At 38.8% G+C, this 9,846-nt stretch overlaps 3 protein-coding genes across 4 annotated transcripts; 2 read left to right on the top strand and 1 right to left on the bottom strand.

The window, feature by feature from the left end:
* The first annotated feature begins 611 nt into the window (after positions 1-611).
* LOC661137 (carbohydrate sulfotransferase 5) lies at positions 612-2,594 on the top strand. The gene is made up of 3 exons (XM_967318.5): positions 612-1,334; positions 1,385-1,564; positions 1,775-2,594. The coding sequence occupies exons 1-3, from the start codon at positions 691-693 to the stop codon at positions 2,094-2,096; spliced, it is 1,146 nt and encodes a 381-aa protein (XP_972411.1). The 5' UTR covers positions 612-690; the 3' UTR covers positions 2,097-2,594.
* LOC661193 (histone-lysine N-methyltransferase EHMT2) lies at positions 2,590-6,518 on the bottom strand. The gene is made up of 10 exons (XM_008200482.3): positions 5,698-6,518; positions 5,306-5,496; positions 5,084-5,247; positions 4,721-4,908; positions 4,309-4,541; positions 3,930-4,255; positions 3,682-3,876; positions 3,373-3,632; positions 3,049-3,314; positions 2,590-3,000 (listed from the first exon to the last, which is right to left on the bottom strand). Exons 1-10 carry the CDS (start codon positions 6,365-6,367, stop codon positions 2,716-2,718), a joined length of 2,778 nt encoding a protein of 925 aa, XP_008198704.1. The 5' UTR covers positions 6,368-6,518; the 3' UTR covers positions 2,590-2,715.
* A 246-nt stretch (positions 6,519-6,764) lies between these two features.
* Positions 6,765-9,673, top strand: LOC107398750 (uncharacterized). 2 transcript variants are annotated; one of them, XM_064358138.1, is made up of 4 exons: positions 6,765-7,833; positions 7,887-7,981; positions 8,933-9,439; positions 9,488-9,673. In XM_064358138.1, the coding sequence occupies exons 1-4, from the start codon at positions 6,865-6,867 to the stop codon at positions 9,615-9,617; spliced, it is 1,701 nt and encodes a 566-aa protein (XP_064214208.1). In that variant the 5' UTR covers positions 6,765-6,864; the 3' UTR covers positions 9,618-9,673. The 2 variants fall into 2 exon arrangements, with proteins under 2 accessions (XP_064214208.1, XP_015839437.2); XM_015983951.2 differs by having other exon boundaries at positions 6,767-7,833; positions 8,930-9,439.
* Positions 9,674-9,846: the final 173 nt, after the last annotated feature.

The raw sequence follows: 9,846 nt of genomic DNA, 5'->3' as shown, positions 1-9,846 counted from the left end.
CAAGTCAAAAAATACTATTTGCAATTTAAAAAAGACGCTATCATAGCTTTGATCAAAAATTATTATTTTGAATATTTTTTGTTAAGTAATTTATTGTTTCTCACCTGTTACCGGAACCCAAAAATTAATTTTTCTTCACCTGAATTATCATGCAAGATTTGATTGACTTTTTCGGATTATTGACAGCTTGTAGAATAATTTGTTGCATGGCAATACTTGCAAATTGATTTTCCAAAAAAAAAAAAAATAAAAATTCTAGTCTGATTTTTTTTTAGTTATTCTTCCAATATCGAAGCGGTTTTTTAAAATCAAGTAAGTTTGTCGGATGTGCAAATAATCTCATATTTAAACGTTTCTTTTGACCTTTTTTACGTAGAGTGTAATTTTACAAATTAAAAATGTTAAATTTCCCTAAAGTTGTTTTTATATTTACTCTTGTTTCGCTGACACCATTAATAATGATAACATTTTTCGAGTAGTAAACATAATTCAATTATGCTAAATGCGCCATAAAAATTGATTACTAACAAACAATTGTTTACTCTGATAAGCAGTGATTGTTTTATAAACATTCCGGCCCTGGCCTAGCCCCACTCCAACCAACCACTAAAAAACCTCCCACAAAAATTGGCCGGTAATGCAGTTCTCTTCAGTGACAATTCACATAACCTGCAATGTCGTGACAAAAAAATGTTCCGTCGCAATGAAATCGCTGCTTTGGCGATTCTAGCAAGTGTGTGCCTCCTTTTGGTCGTTTTCAATCAAAAGGAGGCCCCCAGGTACCCCCCATTCGACGACGACCGCCCCAACGTGTCCCACATAACCTTAAAAGACGTTGTCAAGATGCAACAACAAAACAACGAACTGGCCCTCAGGGATTACCCCTTTCCGACAGGCAAGTCTTTAAGTGATTACACACCGGTGAGCGGCGGCAGCCCCCTTCGGACGATCATTGTGACGACTTGGCGCTCCGGGTCCACTTTTTTGGGGGATGTACTGAACGCAGTCCCGGGGAACTACTACCATTATGAGCCCCTTCTAGACTACGGGATTGTCCAAATCAGGGGGCCCCCGTACGCGGACTCCGCCCTCACCAACTTGAAAAATCTCCTCAACTGTGATTACTCGAACATGGAGAATTATCTCGAGTTCGGGAAAGAGCACACTTATTTATTTATCCATAATCGGAGGTTATGGAATTTGTGCGAAGCTTTTCCCCAGTATTGTTTCAACAGTCGATTTCTGAGCCAACTGTGTCAAGTTTTCCCCTTTCAGTCGATGAAAACAGTCAGGATGCGTTTGAGGCTCGTTGAGGAGCTCCTCAAGGACCCAAAGTAACCCCCTTGATGACCAAAATTAGCCCCAAAGTCACACTTTGTTGCAGGTTGAACGTCAAAGTGCTACTTTTGGTGAGGGACCCCAGGGGCACTCTTCAATCAAGGAAGCACCGAAATTGGTGTCCGGGGGCCCCAGATTGTGATAAACCCAACTTGGTGTGCGCTGATATGGTAGCTGATTATAGTGCTGCTATTCAGTTGAAAAAACTGTATCCGGATCGGTTCAGGTGAGTACTTTCACCGCGACATACATATCAATTTTTTTCTACAACCTTTCACTCTGATTGAATGGCAAAAAAAAAACAGACTACGGAAGACTATAGACTAGGGTACGAAATAGAACGTCCCCGTGTTTGTTAGTTCGGCCACTGGTGCACAGATGGCGCAATAAAAACATAGCTGTGTAAAAACAGCTTTCTGCATTACCAACATTTCAGGGCCATTCGTTACGAGGACCTTTGCGCCGATCCCTACGGCCACGTCCACAGCCTATTTGATTTTTTCGGTTTGTATTTCCATCCAGCTGTTCGAGATTTTCTCGATTCGCATACGAAACAAGACGCTGGTGGTGTCTCAAGTACGCATCGTGATACGAAAAACGCCCCGTTTCGGTGGCGCACCGAACTCAATTTTTCCGAAATCCAGTACATCGAAGACAGCTGTGATCAAGCGATGAAACTTTGGGGATATGTTCGTGTAAGTGACGAGGTACAAATGCGCGAGTTACAACCGCTTATTACCAACTATACGATACAGTAAAATTACAGGAAACTGTAATTTGATTTGATAGAATTAAGTACAAAAACAACGCTTTGGCGCGATCTCCCTTTTGGTAAATTTCGTTACCAAATTGTATTGCAATAATGACGTAATTTTTTGCTCCGAGCACTTTGTTCGTCTCCCTATTAGTCAATTGTTTGAACGAAATAATATCACGTAGATGCATATCTTTCGACTAATCATAGTGTGCCTTGTACACTGAGCACTCGATTTTTGCACATAATGAGCCTTTTTAGAATACGACACGCCACAATCACGTTTTGGGCTTCCAGATATTTCAAATTTGACCGGTTTTTGAAAAAAATGCTTAACAACATTGTGATTTATTTTGTTATTTTGTTACGTATTTATTTGTTAAGATAGGTATTAGCATTTGTTTTTTTATATGGATTATTTTACATAATCAAGTATACTGAGGTGGCCTACTGATCACGTGTTATATACATTCACGTAATTATAAATAAACAACCAATTATACTTTCAATTGTTTTATTAAACCTTCCAAATAAATAAACTTACAAAACACAAATAAATAACGAAATCAGTCGTTTACAATGGAATTAATTGGCAAGAAATAACAAATCCTATCCTCAAAAACTTAAGTCCTCATTCCAATCGTATCCTCGGAATACTTGCACTCCAAACTGCCACAAAGGCACGAAAACAACTTATATTTGGCCAACCAAAACTTTTCTCCATAATCGAAACTTAACTCCTCCTCGTTTGAAATATCCCGATTTGCAAAAAAAGCAATCCTTGGAAATCTCAAATCCTGATGATCGATAAAAACTTTGACAGATGTCAAATTGGGATTACAGGAATGATTGATAAAACGCGCAAAGTTACCGTAGAATTTTGCGTCGATACAATAGGAATCTACGTCCTGAAATGGCAAAATAAGCGCCATTTTTACACATAAATTGACACTTGCCTCATTCTTGCACACTCGATTCTCCAAATCGAATAAAAAACTGTCATCTTCACGCTTATCAGCTTCAGAATCCGTGATAATCTCACCAATGTATTCACATATGAAGCTACCACGTGATATGGGGCGGAGCGTACGTATGCCCCACCCTTTATCAAGTGTTTTAAACAATTCAAATCTTTGATTGGGCCCTTTTTGGACGACTCGATTATTACACGTGATTGCGTTACACTGACATCTGTCGTTACATTCGAAAATCATTGGAATATCTACGAATTTACACAAATGACCTCGACATTTCGCAATAAGATGTGAGAGTGAAATTACCGCCAAAATTAAATTCGGGAATCAATTTACCTTCCTCATCGTACCAACAACGCAACGATAATTTACCACATTGACAATCATCAGTGACACAACGTTCCTCACATTGGCAACACTGTAAATCTGTGATTTTCGCCTCGATTTTCACGTCATCTGACGTTATACAATTTTTAGTCACGTACTTAAAATCATTAGGGTTGGTGGCATTGTCAACACTATTGTAACACTGAATCGGGTTACTTTCCCGTCCTTTGGTAATATCACTGGAACGAAATTCCCCTAGATTGAATTTAATAACTTTTGGTTTTTTACTTGCACAAAACGACATTTTGACTATTGTAGGCGCCACCGAGTGTCACATTTAACGCAATCACACTGTATGTATCTCCACCAGCCGGTACACAATCCAATGGCGATTCGTTATTTTTATTTAAAAGTGTGACGTCAGCACCACGCGCCAATAAAACAACGTTACAATCGTACATATCTTGACGTGCACCGATATGTCTAAAAATGGTAAATTTGATTGGTTAAAATTACGAGGGGGCGTGGTTTAATACAAGGGGGTGTCACCATGTGCGTTAACCGCATTGACGTCACATCCCTTATCCAATAAGAGACCGGCAATATGACAACTTCCACTAAACGCAGCCCAATGAAGTGCAACATTATGTTCAACGTCACGTACAGACGGATCCGCCCCTTTGTTAATCAGAAATGTGGCAACGTCGCCGTAACCATGCTCACACGCCCATACAAGGGGTGTCCAACCGCCGTCATCTTGACAATTGACAGCTTTACGTGGCGAGTTGTCAACGAGTAGTTGACATGCGTGTAAATTACCACATTTTGCCGCTAGATGAAGTGCTGTCATGCCGTCAGTGCCCTGTATTACCGACTGTTTTTAAAAAAAATATTTTGTTTTGGCATTTTTTTTACTTTAAGATGGATGTCGGCGCCTGTTTTTATTAAATAACGGACAGTTTCGTTATTGGCGGCCATTACGGCCGCCATTAACGGTGTGTTTTGATCTTTGTCGTAAACATCGGTTTGTGTCCCGGCTACGACCAGCATATGGACAATTGAAACATTGCCTTTTTCGGCCGCTATATGGAGTATTGTACCGTCTTGGCATTCTGGGATTTTGCTGTTGACGTCCAATGTTTTCGAACCTACAATTGTCAAAAACAAAAACACTGTTGTCAAAAACAACAATATTTAAATCAAAAACAGAATTTGTGTTGTCAAAAACAAAGAATAAAAATAAGTACAATTGTCCAATTATTGTCAAAACCAATAAACACTAATACTATGTCAAAAACAAAAAATAGCTGTATCGGTTTAGTCTCACCTAAAATCGTGGCAATTTTTTCCAGTGCATTATTTTTAACAGCGACAATTAATTCGTTCATTTCGTACACTTCGTCGCCATATTCGAATGAATTGTCAAATTCAAACGATCCGATTGGGATCAAAGGTGGCGTCATACATTTGGATTCTTCTGTTTTTAAAGTCGAAAATGTCATTCTTGCCGTAATACTAAAAATTTTTCGAAAAAATTAAACTTTTTTAAGCTAGAAACATAAATTCTAGTACCACAAATCGTTTTATATTATACAAAAAGTGGCTCCATTTCTGGAAACAAAAAAAAACTATCTACCTAATATTAATTAACATTAAAAAAATTGGTTTTGTTGTTTCAAAATCAACTTACTATTGCGCTTTTTGTACGGGCAAAAAAACCGGTTTTTTCCCCAATTGCATTACGATATCAACTTGATACGAAATACCAGAAATACCACAATGTGGACAACAATCAACTTCACTTTGACAGTCTTTATGATACTGATGTTTGTTCTCACATTGGACGAAACGTCCCTTAAATCCAAACAAAAAATTCGGCGAGTTGCATACGTTATTTTTTCTACTACCTTACCTGTGTACAAAAAATACCACACGTTGGACAACAATTATGACGCAAGAGACGACTTTTATGCAAATCGCAAAAAATCGTGTATGGAACACGGGTTGAAGGTCGCAACAACATCAAGTCTTTCGTGGCTACAGTGCGACCACAACCAATCAATTTATCATCGATGCTGTCCACGGCGGCGCAGTAGGCCGTCTCTGAGAGGAAAACAATGAGTTGTCAAAAACTGTGACATAACTGTCAAAAACACTAAAGCTTTGTCATAAACAACAGTCAAAAAATACAAAAATTTAAATTTTTGTCAAAAACACCAATAAATATAATTTCTGTCAAAAACAAAGATGAAGTCAAAAAAAAAAATGAAAATAGTGTCAAAAACGCCCAGAGCCCCCTTTTACCTTCATTCGTTGCGAGAAAAAACTTCGTCCTTCTCCGACACAAGCACGTGTCTTTGGCCCCCTCCAACTCCTCCCCTTCGTCCACATTTTCGCTCCTCGGCCTCCGACAGCCCCCTTCATCCGAATCAGTCTCTTTCTCGCTGTCCCCTTGCCCCAATTTGGCCCTTTTCAGCCTCCGACACTTGTTATGCTTATGTTTGTGTTTTCTTACAAGTCTTTCGCTCTCCTCACATTCAAAAAACCGACTCTTTTCCATTTTAGCCAACGCTAAATTTTCTAAAATTTTCTGAGTCGGTTTCAATTGTCTTGTAAGTCTTTGGGGCTTATTTGACTCATTGTAGGACTTTTCTTTACGTGCAATAGCGCTCTGTAAAACCGACTCGGAGCAGTCTTTACTGCGCCTCCTTGCAGAACGTTTCAATTCGGGCTTTTCCTCCGGGTTTTTGTAACGGAGGGAGCGCCGCCCCCCAACTGGGGGCGACTCATCCGAAGCAGGTTTTTTAAAGGAGAGAATAATTCGGGGTTTTTCTTCGTCGTTGGTATTGGGGGCGTCGTCAGCTCGGGGGCTGTTGAATTCACTTTTCATTTCGCCAAGGATTTTGTGGATGATTGTTGACTTGTCCTCACTGCCGGAATTACTCGATTCGGACTCACTTTCACCACTGTTCATTATGGGGGCACTTAAATGGGGCTGATTACATTCTTTGGAAAATTGATTCGGAAAAGTGGAAATGTCAACAAATTGTTTGACAGATAAGGAAGTACGAGAAGTACAAGAAGAACGAAAGTTAAATAAATTAATAATTATTTTTACGTTCAAGTCTACAAAAAACAGCAACTGTTGGACTAGAAGCGCCTTTTAATTAGCTTAAAGTGTGTCGAGTGATTGTGGATATTGAAAAAAAGATAGCTAATCGGTAATTCGTTGTTGCTTAAATACGATACACTCCAATTGTGTATTACTGGTTGCATCAATTTAATTTATGATTATGCAACTATCAATACAAATTATTATAAATTTTGGTTTTTGTCAAATAATTTGACTATTTTTTGGTGATTTTAGTGCTGTTCCCACGACTTATCCATTTTTACAAAGTGTTGGCTATTTTTCATGTGTCAAAATTGTGTCAGTCTGTGTCAGTGTCAAAAAAATGTAAATCTCTCAAAATGTTCAACAACACGAAAACCGATCACTCCAAATCGATTTTCTCCAACGTGTACCGCACCAACAACCACCAAGCCCGCCCCCACCTCCGCACGCCACTCACCTTCAAGTCCTCCTCCCTCTCCTGCACCCAACGCCCAAAGGACCCCGAAATTCTCTATTTCAACGAGAAAATCCTTCGCCGAAAAACGAAAAACACAGTTACGGAATGTAGCACCCAAACCAGTAAAACAATCCTCCAGTTGGCACAGTTGGAAATCGTCAAAAACGGTACTTTTCTCTCGCCCTTCCCCCATTTCGAAACCCCGCCCCAGGACGGCCCTCTCAACCTATCCGTGCACCACGCGCAAATCGTGACTCCACCCCCCATGTCACCCGATAGTCTGGCGACCACGCCCCATAATACATCGATGTTTAATTGTCCATACTCTGTGACCAATCGCCTCTCGGATTACACACTTGACGGTTCGTGTACTGAACACGACTTGAAGAAAAACTCAGAAATACGCAGCCAATCATTTGTTGAGTGCTACTCCCACCCTAACTATATCCAAGACCCCGCCCCCAAATCCAAAATCCCTAAACCACGATTCGTCCAAAGACGCAGCTCCAAATCGTTGGACCTCCCCGATAATTCGTTTGTACGTCGAGTCTCCTCCCCCTTTTGCCACGCCCAGAGTAGTTTTATGTCACCCACCAAATCCAGTCAAATTAAGAGCAATATGGCGGATATAAAAAGCGCCAATTTTTTGATTCCGCCAATGAGGAGAGGCCGTTCGACCAGTCCTAAGCCAGTTTCAACAAAAAAATGGTTCGAAACGTCGAGGAAAATCCCTTATATTGATCAAAGTAGGTCTGATATGAGTAGTTCAACCACCTTGATCAACGCTACGAGGAATCCCGAACTTGTCCGATTGGAGGGGATCGAAAGGGATTTGTCAAAGAGTGACTTAAGTATTAAAATATCCGATGTGAGCGAGGGATTTAATATTGGGATTTTGAGGATTGAAAAAGTTTTTTTTAGGATGTTTTGAGTTTGATTACTAACGCACAAGTGTCAAATTCGTCCGTTGACACCACCATTTGTATGGCTGTCAATAAATTGAGGGAGCCAGACTGGTAAGTATTTGACACGATACTACTGTTTTTGACATAACACTACTGTTTTTGTCACGACACTACTATTTTTGACGATCAATTCCTACAATATTTCGTGTTTTGACAATTAATTAGTGTTTTTGACACTCAATAAATTGGTTTTTGTTTTTGACAATAAAATATGGTTTGACAATTATTATAAAAGGTATATGTGACCATGTATTGTTACATTTTGACACTGTAGCTACTAGCTTTGAAGGAGACAAACAATGGCTATATAATTGACTATAATATTTTTGGATAATTGACAATATTAATGTATTTTTGTCACAAAAATATTTATTCGTTGATAAATTGTTTGTTTTTAAAAAATAGTTTTAATCTGTTTTTTTAACGGGAGTTAACTATGTTTTTGACACAACATAGCCCTTTTTTATATTATTTTTTGTGTCTACAATTTTTTTGTAAACTTACACACACACGATTGAGGTCATGCCTTTGACAATAATTTTAACTGTTTTTGACAATTGTCATTATTGTTTTCTCTAATATTTTATCACATTTTAACAAAACAACCTTATCTAATGGAATGTCTTTGTTGCGTTTGCTAAAATATAGTCTAGTGAAATGTTTTTGGCATTTGTTTTTCTTGTTTTTGACAATTAATTCTACACAGGTTATGATTATATTTAACAAAGTTTCTTTACATTTTGCTAGATGTCTCAGTAGAGTGTTTTTGACAGTTTTTCCCTGTTTTTGACACTGTTTTTCCTGTTTTTGACACTGTTTTCCGTGTTTTTTTTAACACTGTTTTTCCTGTTTTTTCCTGTTTTTGACACTGTTTTCTCTGTTTTTGACACTGTTTTTCCCTGTTTTTTTAACACTGTTTTCCCTGTTTTTGACACTGTTTTTCCCTGTTTTTGACACCGTTTTCCCTGTTTTTGACACTGTTTTCCCGTTTTTGACAAGGAGGTTGGCCTTACGTGGCCTCGCCGACATTGTGGAGATCTGTCGCGTGATTGACATTGACCTTATCTACGACTACATGCCAAGCATTCATCAGCGACTCATCGAACTATTGAAAAGTCCACGTTCGCACGTTTGTCGAACAGCGTGTCAAGCAGCTGGACATCTCTTCGAATACGTCAAAGACACACGTCGGCCTGAATTTGACGATATCGTCGACATACTTCTACATAAAACAGCCGATTCAAATCGTTTTATACGACATGATGCTAATTTAGCACTCGACTGCATGGTTACACACATTTCCACATTCAATGCAGTTCGAGCTTTGTGTCAAAAAGGACCATTTCACAAAAATCCACTAGTGAGATGTGCAACGGTCAGGCTTCTGGTTTGCGCGATTGTAATTGCAGGAGCTGATTTTGTACTCAATCCGAATAATAACGAATATACGAGAAAAAGAGTGATTTTGAATATGGCGCGCTTTTTGGAGGACAAAAATCTCGAAACGAGGTGAATGCAAGGTTTGAGGAATTGAGAAAAATTGATTTTTTTTAACAGGAAGTTGGCCGAAAGGTTGTATAAAGTGTTGTCGAAAGATACGAGATTTGAAGTCTACTTGAAGAAATATCTAGAGAAGGAACAGATTACGAAGATTAAAAAAACTTTAAGGATTATACACAAGAAATGAGTGTTTTTTTATTATTATGTAAGGTACGGGTGTTTTAATAAAGCTCTATTGAGTTACGGGTGTTTTTCCCCCCAAATCGATTGAAAGTGTAATGTTGGTTGCATAACCGTGCATTGCCCAATTTTATGCGTTTTATTACGTGAAATTTTTTTCTTGAACGTTCACGTAATTCGGCCAATTAGGCGCCTTTCTGTGTGAAAATACGATTCATGTAGGCAGATGCGTCGTT

Source organism: Tribolium castaneum, chromosome 7 (genome assembly GCF_031307605.1).
Source record: "Tribolium castaneum strain GA2 chromosome 7, icTriCast1.1, whole genome shotgun sequence".
Lineage (NCBI taxonomy): Eukaryota > Metazoa > Arthropoda > Insecta > Coleoptera > Tenebrionidae > Tribolium > Tribolium castaneum.
This window is presented reverse-complemented; position numbering and strand designations above follow the sequence as displayed.